This window comes from Diabrotica virgifera, chromosome 2, assembly GCF_917563875.1.
Source record: "Diabrotica virgifera virgifera chromosome 2, PGI_DIABVI_V3a".
NCBI classification, from domain to species: domain Eukaryota; kingdom Metazoa; phylum Arthropoda; class Insecta; order Coleoptera; family Chrysomelidae; genus Diabrotica; species Diabrotica virgifera.
Window position 1 is genome coordinate 280,533,271 of NC_065444.1, and position 23,829 is coordinate 280,557,099.

The following is a 23,829-nucleotide window of genomic DNA, read 5'->3' on the forward strand; positions in this document are numbered from 1 at the left end:
AGAACCTACTTTTCATTAGCTACAACTCTGCTTCTACTGGGTCCACAGACCTCATGCATACACCATTTTTTTCAATTTTTTATTGGCTATATTTTTGCTAAGAATACTTTTTGCAATAAAATACTGACTTTTTGAGTTATCTCCGAAAAACCTTCCAAAAACATGTTTTTATTGTTTAAAAATGAACATATTCACTCGCAAATAACTCGAAAAGTATTGGCTTAGCGAAAAAACTCTATAGAAGAAAAGTTGTTTAGAATTAGTCATTTTATCCAATTCCGGTCTTATTTTGAATGTATATTTTTCACATTCGAGAGGGGGTATTCCCTCCATTTTTGTAAAATGTAAACTTTTTCTTATATAATAATAGACAATTTCAACTACCTATTCCCAAATCTTCATCCTTCCTTTATTTTTTTGGGGTCAGATTGTTCTTTGATCGGGCTAACATCTTCTTCTTCATGTACCATGTCCTTTCAGAACGTTGGTTACCATCATAGCTATCCTAATTTTATTCACTGCCACCCTAAATAGCATGCTTGTATCAACACCATACCAATCTCGCAAGTTATTCAACCATGAGGTTCTTCTTCGTCCTGGACCGCGTTTGCCTGCTATTTTTACTTGCATAATATTTTGTAGCAACCTATATTTGGGACCTCTCATTACATGTCCGAAGTACTCCAGCTTTCTCTGCTTGGTGCTTTTTATGATCTCAGTAGTCTTGCTGAGACGTTCTAGTATTATGGAGTTTCGAATCTTCTCCACCCAGGAAACTATTAAAATTCTTCTATAGCACCACATTTCGGAAGCCTCAAGGCGATTTAGATCGATTTTATTCACAGTCCAGGACTCGACACCGTAAAGTAAGACCGAGAACACGTAGCAGCGAAGTAGGCGGATCCTCAATGCCAATTTTAGGTCTCTGTTACATAACACCTTGGACATCCTTCTAAAAGCGGCTCTAGCCTGCTCTATCCTAGATCTAATTTCGCCGTGACTTTCTGCGTTACAATTTAGTTGCTGTCCAAGGTAAACGATTTTATCAACTTGCTCAAGTTTGGTATTATATACATATATAGACGGTTTTATATACTGCTGTTTACTTATTATGAGTATTTTGGTTTTCCGTATGTTCAGATCCAGACCTGCCTCCCTACAACTCTCAACGACACTATCAAGTAGTGTTTGCAGATCTTCTTGACTAGAAGCTAGGAGTACTGTATCGTCCGCATATCGCAAATTATTGATGACTTCACCGTTCACAAGTATTCCTTCTTGTTTTTCAGAAAGAGCTTTTCTGAAAATTCTTTCGGAGTAAACGTTGAAAAGCAGTGGTGACAAGAGGCATCCCTGCCGTACTCCTCTTTTAATATTAAGAGCCTGCGATTCCACACCATCTACTAAAACTGATGCTGTTTGATTCCAATATAAATTTGCAATTATTCGAACATCTCTGCCGTCCAAGCCTATGTCTTTTAGAGCTTCGATCAATATAGAGTGCTTAGCACGATCAAATGCCTTTTGGAAGTCAATAAAACAACAGTATATGTCTACAGATATATCTCGACATCTTTGAGCAAGTACGTTCATTCCAAACAATGCCTCTCTCGTTCCAAACCCGTTACGGAAACCAAACTGTGTGTCATCCAGGTATTCCTCGCATTTATTGCAGATACGACCATGTATTACCTTCAGAAAAATTTTCAATAAATGGTTTATAACAAACTGATGGTTCTATAATCAGCACAAGTTTTTGTTGTTGTCTTCTTAGGTAGAGCTATAAACAGTGAATTAGACCAACCATTAGGTAGTTGTCCGCTGGTATAAATGGTATTGAAAAACGAAGTTATAGCCTCTAAAACATTGCTATCATTTATAAGCTTGTATATTTCAGTTGCAATTTCATCAGGACCAGTCGCTCTGCCATCTTTTGATGATTGTATGGCTTTTATTACCTCAGAGCGTGTTATTAGGGGTCCGTCGCAGTTAGTAATATCGGGTGGTGAACTACTCCTATCGTCTTCGAATAGGTTCGTGACGTAATTTTCCCATTCTTTAAGTTTGTCCTCTACTTCAAATATTACTTTACCATGTTCATCTTGTAGCAATGCAGTTTGTTTCTTACTGAAGATACCAGCCGCTTTTTTCACTTTTTTATACATGTTAAACGTGTCATATTTGTTTTCAACTTCTTCAATGCCTTGACACTGTTTGGCTAGCATACTTTGGTCATATACTAAGAAATAAAAAATAGGAGTTGATGTGATTGGTTATGCAAAGGAAAGTGGAAGGAAAAAGAGGACCGGGGAGAAGACACACGTCCTGGTTGAAAAATTGAAAGCAGTGTAGTGGAAAAACGACAATAGAACTCTTCAGAACCGCTAAACTCAGAGCAAAATGATGATCGCCAATGTCCTTAAAGGATGAAGCACATGATGAAGAAGAAGATGTTCTTCTTCTTGTAGTTCCTTCTCCAATCGAAGGTTGGCCATCATCACAGCTATCCGTACCTTATTGGCGGCTGCTCTGAAAAGATCTACTGAGCTGCAACTATACCACTCTCTTCAGTTTCTCAGCCAGGAAATTCTTCTTCTATCAGAAGATCTGCGCATTCTAATTATGTCAAGGCCTATAGAAAAGGATTGTGAATATAAAAATTCAATAACTGCCATTTTCTAATGCTTCTTATACCATTTTACCGGTCTATATGCTTCTTTTCATGAGCATTTTTCAGTGCGTCACAAATGATAGAAAAAAAGGTAAGTCAGTGATAATATACATTTATAACATTTATTATAACATGACATTTTAGTTAAATCTGACAGTTGTCACATTTTATTTGCAATTTGGCATAAAATCAAATCAATTGTGTTTATTGCATTTATAAAATGGTATTTTCTTTGATTTGCATAGTCTTATAAATTGTACAGATTATATTCGTAGATATATTATATAATTAGTAAATTTTTTTTCGATTATAGCGCCATCTATTGACAACTAGAATAAATGTTATAAATCTCACCGACGAAATGTAATCACCGACGTGCGTTTTTTTCTGTCACATGCAATTTAATGCGTTAGAAAGAAATCGAAAAACTGTGACGCACTGAAAGATCCTCATGAGCAAAAGCATAGCTAATATGAGCATAAAAACATTCTATGATCATTGCATACTTACTCTAGATTCTGGAAAGCTATAACACCTTTTTCGTGCATAATAAATGGATCATCGGGTGCAATGGTCTGTGCCTGATGAAAGAATTTATCTGCTAACCGAACATTATTCGTTAGTCCACATTCCAATCCGATGTATAACAGAGGCAAATGACATCTAAAATATAGTTTAAATGAGTTGATAATTTTGATTTATTGATTTCTTTATTATTGATTTCTTGATATATTTAAATTGATTTCTTTATTATTTACCCTTTCATCAATTGAGAGGCTTTGAAATATGCTGCCATAGCTTGATCGTGTTCATTTTCAATCGCAAATGAATGTCCATAGGCTAGCCAACCAGGTCCAAATAGTCTATCTAAACAGGTGGCTTTGGCTAAATATCTTCTTGCAAAATCACTCTTACCTAAAATTTAAAAATGGTCATCAACCGTCTAGATTTGAGGTATGTAAGGTTGGTAAGGTACACAGGGGTAAGTGGAATCGTGAATTTCAGTAGTTCCTGTTTGAAGTGCCAAAGTGAGTTGACCAAAAAATATGCCTCTAAAGAGTCATTAGGAGACTACATCAGCGAGTCATCAACATTAATTCGAGAAATAGTAGCCACACCGTTTTTCCAAAGTTCTACGAATCTTTGGCAACAGTGCGTCGGCAGTACGTGACATTATACCAAATTCTAATTCGAAAATGTATAATTTTCGGAAAGCAAATTTCACTTCTCTGTATTCTGAACTATTACAAACTAATTGGGACTTTTTAGATAATTACGATGATGTAAATATAGCATTAAAGCAATTTTATAATATATTGTATACAATAGTTGATAGATATGTTCCGGTATACAAAAATTATAAACATAAGTATCCAAATTGGTATCACTCAGATATTATTAAAAATATTAAACTCAAAGCCAAAAACCGTCAAAAGTATAGAAAAACAGGAAACGAAATATATCACATAGAATTTAAAAGATTGCGCAAAGTTATTAAACAGCAAATTAAAACTGCATATAACAATTACATTGAAAACATTCAAGACAGTATTACCATTGAAACAAAATCATTTTGGTCTTATGTACATACTAAAAATAAGTCATCGCGAATTCCAGGTGAAATGTGCTATGAGGGAAATACTTTTGATAATCCCCAGGATATTGTCAACGCTTTTAAAACATTTTTTGAAAAAGTATACGTATCTACTGACAATAATGAACCAGAGGACATCAGCGTTCAGGGTTTTAATTTACCAACCATTAATTTTTTGAAATTTGAAGAAAATGAAATTCTGGAAGCTTTTAAAAGATTAAAAAATAAAATGACGACTGGTCCAGATAAGATTCCAGCATTTCTAGTTAAAGATTGTACACGAATATTTGTCAAACCGCTTCAAAAACTGTTTAACTTGTCTTTGGAAACTGGAAAATATCCTGAAATATGGAAAGAGTCAAAAGTATGTCCTATATTTAAAAATGGAGTTAAATCTGATATATCTAATTACAGACCTGTCTCTCTGTTGTGTAACTTCTCAAGGATTTTCGAGATTGTTCTGTATAATCGTATATATCCGTGTGTTCGCGGCTATATTGCACCTTTTCAACACGGATTCATAGATAAACGATCTACCGTCACAAACCTGGTAGTGATGACACAATTTATTTCTGAAGTATTAGATGAACAAGGACAAATTGATGTCGTATATACAGATTTCTCGAAGGCATTTGATAAGGTGGTTCATCCGTATTTATTATCCAAGTTATCAAATTTAGGATTTTCTGTTAATTTAATTAAATTCTTTGGTAGTTATTTAATAGGAAGGAGACAGTATGTATTCTATAATGGCTTTAAGTCAGATTTAATTCTGTCTAAGTCTGGTGTTCCGCAAGGCTCCAATCTAGGACCGTTATTATTTTTACTTAATATTAATGATTTGTTTCAAGAAATTAACTGTAAAAAATTGTGTTTTGCGGACAACTTGAAAATTTTCTGTAAGATCGACACTATTGGCGATTGTTTAGAACTTCAGCGTAACTTAACTGCTATTGATACATGGTGTACTAATAACAAACTACTATTAAATTCTGCAAAATGTAAAGTAGTGAGTTTTTGCAGGAAATTGACGACAATTAACTTTAACTATATAATTCAGAACTCTGTTTTGGAAAAATGTAATAGCCTCAAAGACTTAGGTGTCATTTTTGACTGCAAGTTAACTTTCAATTTGCATATTGAACGAAAAGTTTCTGAAGCTATGAGAATGTACGGTTTCATTATTAGGAATTGCAGAAACTTCACCAACATAACACCAATAAAATTATTATACTATTCTCTAGTACGTCCAAAATTAGAATATTGCAGTTTAGTTTGGTATCCTATATATAATTGTTATACAAAAGATATTGAAAAAGTACAGAGAAAACTTATAAAATATCTGATATTTAAAATTGATGGAATCTATCCTAACCGTGGATGTGATAATAATACATTATGTTGTAGAGTTGACATGGTTAGTTTAGAATTAAGGAGAGAAATTAGTTCATTAACATTTTTGTATAAATTATTACATAACAGTATTGACTGTAGTGATTTATTAGCACAAATTAATTTCAACGTTCCTCGAGTTAGATTTAGATCAAACGTTTTATTTAAGTGTCCAAGAGCAAGAACAAATATATTAGTTAAATCGCCTCTTTTTGTCATGTGTAAGAATTATAATAGTATTTGCAATCATTGTGATATTTTTTCGTGCTCACTTAATGATTTGTTAAAAATGGCTTCTCTTTACTTAGATTAGGTCTCTACTATTACTTTGTAGATGTTATACTAATGAATTATGTGATTTTTTTTCTGTATTTGTCCTATAAATGGGAAACTGTTGGGCAATAAAGCTATTATTATTATTATTATTATTATTATCATCAAAAACGAAGGGGCTATAATGTGATACATTGTGATGACAGTGACTATTTCTCTATGTTGACAAATCAGTCAGTTAAGTTCGATTTCTTGTTATAGATAATAGATTCCAATATAGTCCTTATAGAATCCATAGTTCCAATGTGACACAAAATCTAGGCGTGAGATACAAAATTGTATTTGAAGAAAGTATGTTTTTGTTCTTCTTAGAGCGGTACAGAGTCATTTTTGTAAAATTTTATTTAATTATAGAGTAATTTAACCATACTAACATATTTCTCAAATTGGGCTCTGTACCGCCACTCTTTACTATATTACGAATATGTGTGTTAAATAACTCGATAAAATATTCAAAATTAAAGTTGCAATCTTGGAACGCGTTTTCCGCCTTGATGCGGCGCTGATGTAGCCTATTAAGAACGCAGGCGCAAAACTTCGAACCATTGCTTTTTAAATGCATTAATTTTTTTCGAATCCGGACAAAACTAATAAATATTTTTGAAAAATTTAAACGCAGAATCAAAGATTTCATTATTACCGAAGGTCGAAAGTCCCTTAAAACTTTTAGAGTAATGTTTATTTTAATAAGTTACAGGGGTGACAAAGAAGAGAAAATTTAATGTGATTTTTAATTTCAAATATCTCATTCTAAAGAAATTTTTGTTTATTGTAAGGGACTTTCGACCCTCGGTAATAATGTATTCTTTCGTTCTGCGTTTAAATTTTTCAAAAATATTTATTAGTTTTTTCAGAATTCCAAAAAAATGAATGCATTTAAAAACCATTGGCCCGAAATTTTGTGCCTACGCTCTTAACTAACTGTTACACAAACATATGAGCGAATCACACCTTCCGATTTTATTTTGTTACTATCTTTATTTTTGCGGTCCATGGGATATAGTTACTCCACCTGTGTGGGATAGGTAAGTGTAAAAAATAAATACGATTTGAAAAAAAAGAATGTGTGTGTACTTTGTACCCACGTAAGATTTATGATTTACGCACTTCTATTATATGATTTCAACGAAATAAATAATATAGGTACTTGAAACGGTTTATTTGTATTAAAAAAAAAGGAATAACAATCGTTCATCCGTGTCCGGATTCGAACCCGGGACCTTCGCGTTACGTAGTCGAATGCTCTACCAGCAACCCATCAGGGTGTTGTTTTGACAGCTGCTCGAACGTAATTACAAACGACGGTGACAAATACATCAAGTTAAGTATAATTATATAAAAATGTTTAATACTTATTATCTTATTCCCAAGAAAGATAAATCCAAAGACACAAAAATTATAATAAATATATTTACTAAAAACACTAATATATCCTTTTTAAACTTTAGTTGTGCTGATATATACATAACTTGGATGATTTAGCAACAAACAACATACTGTCTGTGTGCGCATGCGCCGAGGATTATAAAATTTCACTTTCGATCGTAAAGAAATATAACTTCAAAAATATTAATTTATTTAGCTACCTTACCTATTATATAGTAATAACATCCAACAGCAAACCATGAAATCGCTAAATTCGGATACAAGTCCACCAAATTATGAGCCAGTGTGAACAGTTCTGAAACAAGTAATAATACTATTATCGAATATATTAAAAGACACAGAGTACTACACGTCACTTAATGATGAAACAGATACATTGAAATAGGCATATTTTGCAATATTGGTTCATTATGTACAAGTATGTAAGTATACCTGCATGGACAAACTCTTTAAATGCAGTAGTAATACATTAAATAAGTTTAGATCCTATTTCTTGGAAGAATCAGTCCCTGTAGCTTTATGTTATCTTCTTAACGATTCCTCTTCATTTTCCTATTTTTCTTTGTCTTCTTTTTCCCTGACATTCTCTTACTCCTGCGTCTTATGAGTCTCCTTCAATTTCTTGCAGCCACTTTGATCGTGATGTTCCCATTTTCTTTCTTTTTCCTGGATTCTATTCTATCATCGAGTATGCCACTGCTTCATCTCTTGCTACTTATTTTGGTCACGACCGATGTCTTCTTTCGGTACTTCTTAATCTTTGCATTTTTTTTTATTCTATAGTCAGTTTGATCTTTTTTGGTTGGTGCCAGTATGGTTCTCATGATCTTGTTATTTCATGGTTATCAATATTATCAACAGTAGTACTATAGCAACGGTCTGAGTTGTCTTAATAATGATAATGAACATTTTTACTTACTGTTACTCTGTTTCAATTCTACTTGACAAGATATATGAATTGGCAAACAAGCGTCATGGTATGGATCTACTTTGAGAATTGCTTCTGTCATAGAGCTGCAGAGTTGATAATTACAATTATAGTACAGTCTCTCTGCTTCGGCCACCTGGAAAAATAAAAAAAAAAAGAATGTGTGTGTACTTTGTACGCACGTAAGAAGATATTCTTCTATTATATAGGTAATTTCAACGAAGTAAATATACTTAACAGGTTATTTGTATTTTATTTAAAAATTAAACTAACTTTCTTATTTATCACTTTCAAAATTTTTTTATTAAAACAACCAAAAATAAAAAAAAAATATGAATCGCCCAGGATTCGAACTCGCGTCATTCCAATCTCGGAGCTAACGCCCTACCAACTACACCAGCGAGGTACTTTTAATTGACATGTAAGTTTCGGATATAATTACAGAACACGGCAACAAATAGTGTAAAAATGCTATGTAATATAATATTTTATTATTTTACTACAGAGAAACACAAATCCAAAAACACAAGAATATATTCTTTTAATGCCTTATTTGCACGGATACAGATACATAAATACCTATCTTGAAAGATTAGCAAGGAACTACATACTGTCTATGTGCGCAGGCGCGCAGATTTATGTACAATTTTACCCTCAATCGAATCGCGCCTAAAGAAGAATATCTTCAAAAACATGTTGACTACTAACGAAAAATTAATGAGATGAAGAATGAATTGGTCAAAGACAATAAGGTAGAAGTAGAATATAGTGTGGTTTTAAAGATATATTCATACATAACTTAACTTACCTGTAAATCTAAACTATTCTTTAATTTCAACAATATCGAGTTATCTAGGTCTTCCGTTTGCATGTGTTCATCATCACTTTTTATTTTGTCTGGTTCAGATTTCTTTAGATTCCTATCATTATTTCTAATAACATTGGGAGTTACTTTTATCGTTGGCGTACTTACAATGCCAGAATGTATACCTGGAGTAACGTTCAAGAGATCTGTAGACTTCTCCTGTGGAGCTGGAGTACTACCATAAATGATTTTACTTCCCATGGGTCGGAGTGACGTCGGAATATGATATTTCTTTAATTTTGATTGATATAATATATACAAGATTTCTGCAGCTTCTGGAGAACATTGTTCAGATATTGGTAAAGACTTTAATAGCTCTTCCTCTGAAAATAAATCAGAAGATGTAAAAGTATATTTGGATATATTCCGGTGGTGTGTGTTGACGGACTTAATTAAAAATAAGTGTAACAACGAAAAGTAATATATTTATTTATTTTGGGTAAACAAACGTGTTTTGCTTATATCTCGAAAGGGTATTGTTAGCGAGAGCGAGGGTGTGTCTGAATCTAGAGGGTGTGACTGACTTGCCGGACCACCAACTAGAGACTGACTTGCCGGACCACCAACTATTATGTCAACTGGTTTGGTGTTTTGCGATAATGGCCAGAAGGGCCATAAATTACTGCATCTTCCTTTTAAAAGATGAGAACCTTTTGATATTTTAAGAAGTTGATATAAAGAAGTGTGGCAATCTGACATCGTAATCCATTAGTGTTTCCTTGAAAAAACATTAATTTTATACAATCTGTTTAGGGATACATTTTCGTTTCTCGGAATCAACGGCCTTGTTGGCATATGGTTTGTATATTACATGTGAGTTTTAAATGACTAATGTTATTTCGTTTTGAGAAAAGTTATTAAAAATTAAGAAAATAATATTAGCAAAAATAGTAATAAAGTGTATCGCTATAGATATTAAATATAATGTAAATTAAAAAATATCTCAAAAAGTGAACATAAAAAGTATAAAAAGGGCGAATTAGATATATTTCCATGATTTAAATTTAAAATCTACAGTCGACACGGAACCTTTACTAGTAGTAGTAGCATTTTTACTCATAAACAATGATTTTCAAGGTTTCCATCTTGATTGTAAGACCTGGGTAAAAGAAAACAATGGCCAAGGTAGAGAAATCAGGACACGCATTGAAATTGCAAGACAAGTATTTATAAAAATGAAAAAAATGTTTGTTAACACATTCACTGTCTATCAAAGAGGATGGAACTCGGCTAGGGGCCATTTTGTTGAATGGCACCTGACTGTAGTAACCATATCACTCGCTGGAGCGTGAACAGAACTTGACTGAAGTAACCATATACCGTGCTGGTGCATGATCAGTAGCTAATGGGTTAATCGAGTTATAATCGAGTTAAACAAAGTTAAATATAATGTTATAATCGAGTTAAACAAAGAGTAAGAAAAATGAAAATAAAAAGGTTTTTAAAAAATGTTAAAACAAAAAAAACTGACAGGTACTATAGTTAGTACAGTGTAGCAATGGTAATCAGTGGCAACATTTTCATCACAAATTGATTCCACTTCGCTTATGTCGTCTTCTACCTCATCAAACCATTTCAAAAGAGTTTCCTTAGGGTCTTCATTCCCTTATTTGATGTTTTTTGACGAACTGGGGCACATTATGTGTAATGATTAGTGTGACCAACTTCAATTCAGTCAAATTCGGGACATGGTTGAAAAAATACGTGAATTCCGGGATTTTTCAATGAAAATCGGGCCATCTTTTTAATAGAACTTTAATATCACCATTTTATTGATTAGTTAACATTTTTATGTGGACAATGATATTTATGATGGGGTTGAGCCACAATTGGTTTTAATGATAATTACATTTTTGTTAGTTTTTGACGTTTCGACTTCCAATCCGAAAATCCTTCTCAAAAAAGGAAAAATTTGAAAATTAGCTGATGTTGGATTTCCATATAAACATAACATTAGGTTAATATAAAAATGTAAATATCATTACAACTAATTATGGCTTAATCCCATCAAAAATATATCTAATTATTCTCAAACATGTGAACATGCCACAAGAAAACAGCTTCAGAACATTTTTATGATGATTAATTCTTACTATCATATTTGTCGAACGATTGAATTTGCTTAAAAATGAGAAGAAAACCTTTAAAAATCAATCCACTCCAGTCTTATACCGGGGCCACACTAACGTTAACGTTTAACGTAACGTGATTAATATTAGGGAGTTTTTGTTGCTACGTAACGTACGCATCTCCGTATACGTAAAGCCACTAACGTGTCGTAGAGGATGAACGTTAAAATAGGTAGTTTTTGTGACTGCCTTAACGTAACGTAAAGCAAATCGTAAAGTAATTTTTAAATTCCGTTGACATTAAAAAAATAAAACAATGTTCACACAATATACAATTAATATACAAATGTAAAAAAAGATAAATGAATGATGAAATTGTATGGTTTTTATTGCTTCTATTTAAATATAAAAATATTATTTTTCCTTAGGTTAAAATTTTTTTATTTTTGTTTATACCTACTTTTTAGTTGTAAATTATTGTACCTACATCAGAATTCCAGTATAATGTAAATAGTTTGTTCATATTTATTTGAAAACTTTACAGAAATTAGCTCATTTATTTATCAAGTTAATAATTGTGGTGATCACTGTATTTCTTAAATTAATACAAGATTTGTTTGTTTTGCTTTATTAATAGACAACTTGAAAACAATAAAATTTTAAATCTATTTTGAAGTTCCAATTTCCAATTACAAACACAGAATAATTTTACTCAAATAGACTAAACCAATAACCAATATAACCTTAAATATTTATAAACGGGTACTGGTAGTACGCTGATAAAATGTTCATTTGGTAGCCATTGGTAGGTAATCGCCAATCGGGCAAGATCCTCGTGTGCATTCGGTGACTTTCGTCTCGATAGGGATGCGTTCTCACGTACGTATCAGAGCGCTACTTTAGGTAATACGCATCGAGATACGGGAGTTCAACTATTAATGCGCAAGCGTATATGTCAAAAAGATGGGTTACGTTTACGTATTTGTGTGCACAAAAACTCCCTAATACCAATCACAAATTAGCGCGCTGAGTCGTGGCCACACGTCTTTATAATGTCAAATAATTCAGCGTACACTCTAGAAATTTTCGACTTTTTGTCGTCTCACCAATTCAATTTGATGTGAACTTTTAGAAGAATACCTTATTCAAAATTTCAAAAAAGAATTTTACCAAAATGTTGATAATTCGGATGGCCCGGAAGCCTTGTCTGGGACGCTGGGACACGACTTCGTAATTCAGGCCATGTCCCGGATTTTTCGGACTAGTTGGTCACACTAGTAATGATGAACTGGGCACAAACACTAACACCCCGTCAATTAGACAGAAATCACACTTTGAGTCTAAATATCTTTCGAATAACAACCTGCCGCAAATTGCCTAATTCAATACTACTAAAGAACAACCCAACTTGAAAAGTCATAAAAGGGTGACCTTCAAAATTTTCTAGGAAGGGAAATATCCCACTTTCGACAAGCGATGCCGTCTGAGAGACGGGGTGTTAGTACTTAAGGGTTAAGGCTCATAATCCAAGATAAAATTAAGGGTTAAAGATCCATAGGTAGAAGAAGAATTTCCTAGCTGAGAAACCTAAGAAAGCTCAGTAGATCTTTTGAGAGCAGCTGCCAATAAGGTATTGATAGCTGTGATGATAGCCAACCTCCTATAGGAAGAAGAACTACAAGAAGAAGAAGATATGTTGATTCCTGACATATAGTATTACCTACTATTTTACCCATTTTTACTATCATCGTAATAATTGAAATTCAAGATAAGGCAATCAGTCCCTGGCAGACTTAAGATAGTCAGAGGGTGCCAAGAATTTCCAGGAAGAATTTAAAAAGTGGAAAGTGGAACGTAAGAAGTCTTTTTAAAGTCATCTTTTAATTTGAATCTACATATTTCTTTAAATTCACTGAATTTTCATTAAAAAAAAAAGTTACCTTCAAGTGAAGTGAGCATTTGATATTTTATTAATGAATCAAATGCTTCAAAACAATGGACATCGATATTAAGGGCTTGTTTATAACAATCAGCAGCTGGGCCTCTGTTGTCCATTCCCTCCAAAATTTTCCCTTTTAATAATAAGAATGATGAATAGGCTTGCTGAAACAATGAAAAATGTATCTATTAAATATACAGACTGTTTACTTTCAATTAGATATATGCGCTATAAATGGAAACAATGCTTTCCCCGCCCCGCTGCACACCTAATGTTGTGCAATTTTCTCATCTACAATGTTGACGATATTCGCGCTTCCTTCATAGGGGTATATCTAATCAATTACTAAAAAGCCTGTATTAAAAAAAATGAAGGCAACAAATACTTACATTTTTTGGTGTATTCTCAAACAATAATGACTGAGAATTGGAAAATAGCGGAGAAAAAATGTTTTTGGGAACAAAATTAATGTTTTCTATATTGTTTATAACTTTGAGAGCTTCAGCTAATTCATTGGCTTCATATAAACATCTGGCAGTCAAATATGTACATTGTAGGTTGGTCTAAAACAATTTTATTTTATGTATTATAACCCCAAAATTGTATGTTTAGCGATAATTAAGAGGATATTATATGACATGTTTCTAGTATTCACATCACATAGTTGGCTTCTGTAACATAAATCTTTTCACGAAAGTCAACTACGAGTTAATTCGCAGCAGGCCTATTTTGACCTATAGCTAAATCAAATATACTCGTCCATATTCTTCAGTAGTATCTCAGAAACTGTCGAGTACATCACATTTACTTCTTTCATGAGTGTTTTGTTTTATAATAGGGAACTTGCATATTTTTTTTTATTACATAATAATGTTCAGTTTTGTATAAAAATAAGATTTACAAAATTTTACGCTTCAAAAACTCATAGTAACTTAGAAGTACAAATTTAAAGTCTTCTTTATCTTAAAATAGTTCAAACGACCCGTGACGTCACAGAGTTTAACTATGTGGTTCTGTTTATGGTTATATTTACATATATTCTTCTTCTTCTTCTTTAGTTTATTGGTATCCACCTACTTGGGTATTTGGCCAGCTCGTCTTCGGGGAATAAAGGAAAAATATTTATATTCTAATGACATTCATCGTATGTCGTTGTAATAATATATACCAGTTTGTTGAGATTGGAGTTTGATACAGTTTTTGAAGGAAAGGAAAGAAGGTTTGCTATTGAAAATAAAACCATTTTGTAAAAGTACAAATTTTCTATGAATAGTTCAAACGATCAAAAACACTTTTAACGTCACATAACTGTATTTTTACTGACGTTTATAATGTCTAATTTAAAATTATATATACAATTGGTGTAGAATGTAAACATACAACGACATGCCGTCACGACACGTTTTGGGGTGGCTGGTATAAGTTGAATTTTTAGTCGTCTTTAGGGGCCAAACGAAAGACAAACAAAACTTTTTTATCTTTGATACAGGTTCTAAATTATGTTCTATTGCGATTTATACCATTTTTTTCGAATTTAAAATTTCATGCAAGTTCCCTATTGTTGTACTTAAATTATCAAAAAACCAATATGGAAAAGAAAAGACCATTGACTCAAAATGAAATTGGGTACTAGGGAAATTCTAAGTGATGAATCTGACTGGATTTTTGGCAAGCTTTTTGAGAATTCACATAATAGTGAAGTTGATCCCAAAATTAAAGATAATAACAATGATTTCCATGCAACATCAAATGCAAATGACAATTTGTGGACAGAAATTCAACAAAATGCTGAATTAGTTATTTTCCAAGAAAGTGTTAGTGTGAAACTGGATATGTCAAATTTTGCAGTACAAGGGCTGGTGGATTTATTTTTTTGAGATCAGTTTCTTGTGTTACTGGTGGAACAATCTAATTTATATGCTGTGCAAGAAATTGAAAAATGCAAAGCCATAAAACAATCAAATAGGTTATCAAAGACTTAGTGCTGCAGAGGTGAACGTTTTTAAGTATTGGACTTTTGTTGCAAATGGGACCTTGTATGTTTACATCAATTGAATGGGTTATTGGAAAAAGGATAACATTCCAAAAATATGGCGAATTACAGTAAGATACAAATATTCATAGAATGGCTATCTAACTTGGTCAAGTGAGAAAGCCATTGTATGAATATTTGTATCTTATATTTGCTGAGCGAAAAAACGATAAAATCACTGACCATCTTCTAGCATCTTCGAAGCATAAAGAGTTTTCTTTTTCAGTTTCTTAAAATTTGGTTGTCAGGAATGTTATCCTTTTTCTAATCACCCATTCAATTGAACGTTTCTAAAAACACAAATAAGCTATATAATGTTAACTTTTAGCACCCTTTGGAGTTAAACTTTATTTAGTCTTATAATATTTTATAGTTTTTCCTTACCATATCCACTCCCAGTGGTAAAGTAGATGTAAAATGCATTTCTTTTTGTTATCAAGTCACTTTTTCAAATTTGGTATAAAAATTATTGGAATATATACTTACCTTTTCGAGGTTTTTTGATTTTAGCATGTGGGCAGCTCTGTGATACTGTTTCAATAGAAACATACATTGTGCTAAACTGTAAATGTCTTTTGGATGTCCAGTTAACGCTACCACTTTATCAGCCCAAAATAAGGCAGTACTATAAATGTGCTAAAAAAAATAATTTTTGTTATATAATGGTAAAATGGACTAAATATGTGTATCCATCACATAAGACACAATTACGAGATAGATCTAAGGATTAAGTTGTTGTGTTGCAACGTTTTTACAACTTTGCTTTACAGATCCGAGGTCTGGACATTGAAGGAATTAGATATTAAGAAATTGGAAGCTTTTGAGCGTTGGTGTTATCGAAGAATGCTACGAATATCATGGATAGACAAAATTAACAATATTGAAGTCCTTTATAGGGTTACTAACAGGGGAGAAATTACACAGACAATTAAGAGGGGGACGCTTGAATATTTCGGTAATATAGTAAAAGATCCTCGTTATAGTCTGCTGCCTTTGATTCTAGAGAACAAATAAAAGGTAAAAGAGATGTAGGAAGAGGACGAATTTCCTGGTTATGAAATCTAAGGGAATGGTTTAGTCTGAGCTCTAACCAATTATTTAGGGCTGCTGTAAGTAAAATAAGAATTGCCTTGATATTAAATCCTCAATAGAACATGGAACCATAAGAAGAGTAGACATAGTATTCCTAGTTAAGTAGACAATATAATAATATAGGCAGAATACTGGTGAATAGCAATACTCTGAATTATTTTACAAACTTTAAAAATAATTACCAGATCTATGTAAGTCTGCACGAGCTGTCTGTAGTGGTCAACATTAACATTACTAACTGTCTTCATTTTCGTTTTCGTTATTGAAATTTATCTACACTTAATACTTAAAAAATAGGGGTTAATAAAATTTATTTTTTAAAACATTTTTAAATATTTTCTGTTATGTTGTCGATTATGACTGTCACTCTGTCACGTTGTCATGTGTCATTTCTCGATTTCTCTTTCCTTGTTCTTTATTCTGTGTCTCTATCCACAATCCACTTCTTTTTTATACATTGTATATTGACTGTACTCAGTGTAGTCGGCAGCCAGATATTAAAAATATTATTTTTTTAAATATTTAACAAGGGTACAAGGGTACATTCAATGAATATATAGATAAAGAGGGACATTAATATCCAAAAAGTTTTTTTAAATTAAAAGTAAATATTGGCCTCAATTTGGAGTCCAGAAGTTCAAAATAACAAAAGTCCGAAAGATAAGTCACAAGAATCATGACAAGAATAACAAAAAAGTAGGAAAACTAAAGAATTAGGAATAAAAAATAAGTAAGAATAGCAAAGAAATAAGAATAACAAAGAAGTAGGAAAACCAAGGAAGCAGGAAAACCAAAGAAGTAGGAATAAAAATAAAAAGTAGGACAACAAAAGAAGTAGGAATAAAAAATAAGTAGGAAAACCAAAGAAGTAGAAATAAAAAAGAGGTAGAAAAACCAAAGAAGAAGGAAAAACAAAGAAGTGGGAATAAAAAGAAGTAGGAATAACAAATAAGTAGTAACAACAGAGAAGAAGTAACAAGGCAATAATAGGCAAATAATTACAATAGGCAAATTTTATGTAAGAAAAGTGCTACAGTTTGACTCTTGGAGGCAAATAGACACCAATATGTATTTTTATTTAAGTTTACGAAATTTATATATAGATACGAAATATAGTTCTGGACATTTATATGTCTCCAAACGGAATTTTTTACACGAATCTTAAGCGTTAGAAAAATTCTGAGCACAGAAGAAGAATGAGTGGAAAATTTTATGTAAGAAAAATGCTAGAGTTTGACTCTGAACATCAAATTGACGGAATTATATCCAATTATAAAATTTTGAAAAAAATCCAAGGGCTCTTTGGTTTTCCTACTTCTTTGACTATTTGTTTGGTTTTCATGCTTCTTTGTTATCCCTTGTTCATTTTTATTCCTACTTCTTTGGTGTTTCTACTTCTTTGGTTTCTTATTTTCTTTCCTCGCTATAAAGTGTTGTAAGAATATTACATATACATATGATTGCCAATATAAGAAGTTTTCTCTATTGTCCTTTTCATGATCATTTTTCAGTGCGTAACAAATGATAGGAAAAAGGGTAAGTCCGTGATAATACACATTTATGACATTTATTATAACATGACATTTTAGTTAAATCTGACAGTTGTCACATTTTATTTTCAATTTGGAATAAAAACAAATCAAATGCGTTTCTTGCATTTATAAAATGGTATTTTCTTTGATTTGTATAGTCTTATAAATTATACAGATTATATTTGTAATATTATTAACTAATTAAAAAAAATTATTTTTTTATTACGGCGCCATCTATCGACAACTAGAATAACTAGAATAAATGTTATAAAAATGTCACCGACGAAATGTAATCACCGACGTGCCTTTTTTTCTGTCACATACAATTTAATGCGTTAGAAAGAAATCGAAAAACTGTGAGGCACTGAAAGATGATCATGAGAAATACTGTATCTAGGTTTTCCACTTTGCATATCTACAACACATTTTTGCTTTTATGTTACAGGCAACAGTAGCATAATATTGTAATAATGTCCCATATACACTTATAAATTTACTGTACACTAAGCGTCAACATTAACGCACCTCCTTAAAAATGGGACAATTTTAATGTCTCATATTTCCTAAATCTGTTGTCCGATTTTAGTGATTTTTTTAATAGGTATGTTATAGCTTTATTCTTCAAGAATATCGATGTAATAATATTGTTGCTAAACAGATAAGTGTCATTGTATACCGGGTGTAAAAATGATAGTGTGTTTTTTCCTCAAAGTTTGGAATACCCTGTGGAACAACTGTAGCCTTATGCTTTCTTAACATTTTGCTTTTTGATTCATTCGCTTATGTTGGATAATAAAAAAGCTAGGTACTTTAACAACTACAACTAGCAACGTTTTTCATCAATACAGGGTGTTTCTAAATAAGTGCAACAAACTTAAAGGGGTAATTCTCCATGAAAAAATAATGACCGTTTACTTTATAAACATGTGTCCGCAAATGCTTCGTTTACGAGATACGGGATGTTGAATTTTTTCTTGTAAACTAACGATTTATTTATTGCTCTAAAACCGGTTGAGATATGCAAATGAAATTTGTTAGGTTTTAAGAGGTAGTTATTGGGCATTTTTTGGCATACAAGTAAGAATTCACTATTGGAGTTTGGCGTGCATACGATACGGGTAATATGACGCGACATTAAAAATGTCCCATTTTTAAGGTGATGCGTTAATTTTGACGCTTAGTGTATTTATAGTTATAAGATTGGATTATTAGACGGTGAAATTGTTAATTACTGACAGAAGGAAAACAATAATACAATCATTAAAATATTTATTACTTTATGAAATTAAAAAATTATTATAAAATGTACATTAAATAATGCTTAGGTACAGTGGCGACGCGTGACTTTTTCTGAAGTGTTACCAAAACCAGATGCAAAAAATCTTATTTAAAAAAATGAAGATATGGCTAAATGTATATATACACTCACCGGCACAAAATTCCGCCACCCAAAATTTTTGATTAAGTTTGACAATCTATAACTTTATTATTTGTACTTCGATTTTCAAGATTCTTGCACGAGTTTGTAGGTACATGTATTGATGTCAATTGCTATTATTCGGGAGTGAATGTAAGCGTTGTTTTTTCTCCTAACTTTAAAAAATTCTGTGGAAAAATTGGAGGGCTGATTTTGTTTCATACCCTTTTTGTATTATCCTGGAGGTATCACTAAGGTCTTGTTTTTTGAATTATCTGAATATCTCTTTTCTTGTAAGAGCTGTAATTAAAAACACTGCTTTGAAGGTTTATTTAATTAAAAATATCAAACGCACTAAAATTAACAAAACAAAACAAATTTAACAAGAAAACAAAACAATTCAATAGCGGTCATGTCCACCTCTTGCAGCAACGACTGCTCGCAATCTGTTTAGCATCTAATAAAGATGTGTTTTCCTTGCTTGGGGAATAGCCCGATATTCCTCTACAAGGGCCATAAATGTACCATCTTTTCTGGAGGCCTAGGATGACGGCAGATAGCTTTTTTATTCATCCCATAAATGCTCAATATGATTGAGATCTGGGCTGCATGCGGGCCATTCTAATCTTATCAATCCAACCTCAATTGTTTGAGTCAATCAGTGTTTTTATTTACAAAAAATGGTACAGCTCTTACAAGAAAAAAGATATTCGGATAATTCAAAAAACAAAATGTTGGTGATGCCTCCAGAAAAATATGACAGGACTATGAAATAAAATCAGCTATTCCATTTTTCCACACAATTTTTTAAAATTAGGAGAAAATACAACGCTTCCTTTCACCCCTGTACAATGACATGCAAGCAAAAATTTTTGTTACCGGAATAATAACAAACAATATGAATACATGTACCTACAAACTGGTGTAAGAATCTTGAAAATCGGAGCACAAATAATAAAGTTATAAATTGTCAAACTTAATCAAAAATTTTGGGTGGCGGAATTTTGTGCCGGTGAGTGTAGCTTCAATAATATCATTTTGTATATGACTCTCGAAAAAACAGATGTTTCTAGATGTTGACAAAATTTTTGATCTTTTTTGGTAATTAATGTTAACAATTCCCCGTAATTGCCTCGATTGTCAGAGTCGTCGCACTCAAAATGATCACGAAACGCTAGTTCTTGTTTGGCCCAAAAACATACAGTATCTATTATAAGTGTGCTAAGGATATACCATATACCTATTAGGTCTGGATCCCGCGTATGAAAAAAAAGTTGATTAATAGCAAGCTGAAAATTTGTTAATAGCTTAAGGGTGTCTAGTCGAATAAACTTTGATATGTGTGAACACTGGAACAGGAGCAGTTTTAATTGTGGAACAGGTTAAAAATTTGGAACGGTCACAGCACGAAAACGGCACATTTATTTTGTCCGACAGAACAGACTTAAACTCTTCGAACAGAGATTAAACTCTCATGCAAAAATCAGACTGCTATTTATCACCAAATGGGCGTTTTAATGAGTGGAACATGTAGAATATGTCAAATGACAGGAATTATGACAGGTAATAAATAGCAGTCTGATTTTTTCATGAGAGTTTAATCTCTGTTCGGAGAGTTTAAGTCTGTTCTGTCGGACAAAATAAATGTGCCGTTTTCGTGCTGTGACCGTTCCAAATTTTTAACCTGTTCCACAATTAAAACTTCCCCTGTTTCAGTGTTCCCATATATCAAAGTTTATTCGACTAGACACCCTTAAGCTATTAACAAATTTTCAGCTTGCTATTAATCAACTTTTTTTTCATACGCGGGATCCAGACCTATATCTATTTTTGAGCAAACTCATTATGTTTAACAATATTTGCTTTAAAAGCTTGGTTAAGAGAACTTTTGATTTTTGTTTTGCCAAACTGAATCAAATTGGGTATACATATACCTATCTATACATGTAGGTAACGGAGAAATTTCATGTCTCCTTTTTAAAAATCTAACACCATTTAAATCGTGAACCTGGTCCACCCATTTTTCTATAGAAACCAGAAGACATGGCCAACAATACAGTTTATTTTTCTTGCAACCACATAACCAATGATTTTCACTGTACCAACTAAATTTAAAATATCGAACTACTTTTGTTGATTCCTTTTTTAAATTGTTTAAAATAGGTCTTTCATTTTTAATAATCTCATTTTTTTTCTTCAAAATTATACAAGGAGAATTACTTTTCAAGTAGTTGATCGATTAAGAAGTGACACTCATCTATGGTTAACTGCACGCACACTTTTTATAGGTACTGTCACCAATTTTAAATTTGGTAACAGCCCTACTGATACGCAGCGCGCTTATGCCGTCGCTTCTTCAAAATTTTCAGTCACTACCCGGTCCCGAGCGCCAGCGTGCGTATGTAACCATTGTCACCAGAAATGAGTCTGATAACAGAGTATAATAAAGTGCAACGGAGTCACATAAACTCGCCAATATTTTCGTGTCTACGAGTAGTTGGCTATTTAGTGAGATATTTACTGAGTTAGGTACTATTACCACATAATATAATAATATATTTCTATTGGTAAAAATATTGGTAAATAGAATTATTCATCTCACAATAAAACACTGAAAAACGTTTGTTTTCTCTACTTCCACAAAATTTATTACAACTATGTTATTACTACAGCTGTTTCGGCAAAGTGCCTTTCTCAAGTGATATATTTTACAATGTGTTTGCCTTTTTAAGTCTTTAAATGAAGAGGTTGAGGAGTGGGGAGCTGTTTGTCTCGAGTTGGTCATTCAGAATTATATCTGTATTTTTCAATTTATTAATTTCCATTGATTCTAAAAGTGATAGCTTAAGGCCTTTATTTTGAATATGTAGAATTTGAAACTCTTCATTGAAAGAATGATTATGATCTAGAAGGTGAAGTGCGTATGTAGAAGTGTCTGTTTTTCTATTGTTGAAAGCCCTTTTGTGTTCTGCTATCCGTTTGTCAAAAGTTCTGCCAGTTTGACCGATGTAAGTTTTCGGACAGTCACCACAAGTTAGTTTGTACACACCACTCTGTAGTTGCTTTCTCTTTCGGCTTTTATTGTTTTTAATATGTTTGCTTAAGTTGTTGTTAGTTCTGAAAGCCGAAAGAGAAAGCAACTACAGAGTGGTGTGTACAAACTAACTTGTGGTGACTGTCCGAAAACTTACGTCGGTCAAACTGGCAGAACTTTTGACAAACGGATAGCAGAACACAAAAGGGCTTTCAACAATAGAAAAACAGACACTTCTACATACGCACTTCACCTTCTAGATCATAATCATTCTTTCAATGAAGAGATTCAAATTCTACATATTCAAAATAAAGGCCTTAAGCTATCACTTTTAGAATCAATGGAAATTAATAAATTGAAAAATACAGATATAATTCTGAATGACCAACTCGAGACAAACAGCTCCCCACTCCTCAACCTCTTCATTTAAAGACTTAAAAAGGCAAACACATTGTAAAATATATCACTTGAGAAAGGCACTTTGCCGAAACAGCTGTAGTAATAACATAGTTGTAATAAATTTTGTGGAAGTAGAGAAAACAAACGTTTTTCAGTGTTTTATTGTGAGATAAAATGAACTTCCATCAAGTAACGGTCGAATCCATCAATTATTTCAAGAATTATTCATCGTAATAAAATATTTATTTGCAAGATTTTTAACTGTTACCAATGGTAACAGTGGTTACATGGACGCTTCGCCAGTGCTTAGGTATATTATAATAGTAGTTTCGTATGTGGTCATCTTCAGATGATTTTCTATTCTTCAATTTTCTTAGCGTTTCCTCTGTTTTTCTTTCTTTAAAATAGGTAATCGTCTTTTACCATTTCGGGAGTAGCTCGTTCATCCACCCCCTTTACGCCTTTAGTAAATATGTTAACTCTTCGTGGTGTATTCTTGGAGGATCTAGTAGTTCGACAGAATTTTTGCCGGTCCTAAGCCCTGATAAAACTACAGAGACTACTCTAACAACTAAAATACAAGACAAAATTAATCAGATAATAAGTTTAGCAGATGAACAACAGGGTCTTCGTAACGGAAGATCGTGTACAGATGCAATATTCGTCATAAAGCAAATTATTGAGAAATCACTAGAGTATAATAGACCAGCATTTCAAATGATTTATAATAGACCTGCTACCATTCAAATCTCAACGTTAAATTGGGTGTAACATGTCTACTTTTTATCAACCCCATAAAAAATAAATCAAGAGATGTTAAATCACAGGATGAGGATTTATATCATCAGGAAAGAGTCTGGCTACTTTTGGAATTAACTCAAATTCTAAAATGTCCAGCATTTTTTATTTTGTATGGTTCTATCCCAAAAATAAGGTCCAATATAGGTATTATTAATAACACTAGTCAACAAATAAACAAAAAAAGTTGCGACTGATGTTAAAATAGCTGTAAAGAGGAGTTTAAAGCATCCTGAATGCGAATTCAAACACCAAAATGTTCCACTACGTATATATTTTGAGTTATCTTCGTCTTAAAGTGCCGCGCATTTCTGCGTATGCTTCCACCGTACATTGTCTGGTCAAGTA

General features: G+C 32.4%; 1 protein-coding gene across 1 annotated transcript in view; it reads right to left on the reverse strand.

Moving 5' to 3' along the window:
* The window catches only part of LOC126879888 (cell division cycle protein 16 homolog), a 30,389-nt gene extending 13,708 nt beyond the window's left edge, over window positions 1-16,681 (reverse strand). The window contains exons 1-9 of the mRNA XM_050643230.1: window positions 16,484-16,681; window positions 15,696-15,845; window positions 13,567-13,740; window positions 13,179-13,341; window positions 9,113-9,492; window positions 8,296-8,440; window positions 7,577-7,671; window positions 3,430-3,581; window positions 3,182-3,334 (exon numbers count right to left, since the gene is read on the reverse strand). Of these exons, the coding sequence (XP_050499187.1) occupies window positions 3,182-3,334; window positions 3,430-3,581; window positions 7,577-7,671; window positions 8,296-8,440; window positions 9,113-9,492; window positions 13,179-13,341; window positions 13,567-13,740; window positions 15,696-15,845; window positions 16,484-16,549 (1,478 nt within the window). The 5' untranslated portion in view covers window positions 16,550-16,681. The remainder of the gene's footprint in view (window positions 1-3,181; window positions 3,335-3,429; window positions 3,582-7,576; window positions 7,672-8,295; window positions 8,441-9,112; window positions 9,493-13,178; window positions 13,342-13,566; window positions 13,741-15,695; window positions 15,846-16,483) is intronic.
* Between the last annotated feature and the right edge of the window lie 7,148 nt (window positions 16,682-23,829).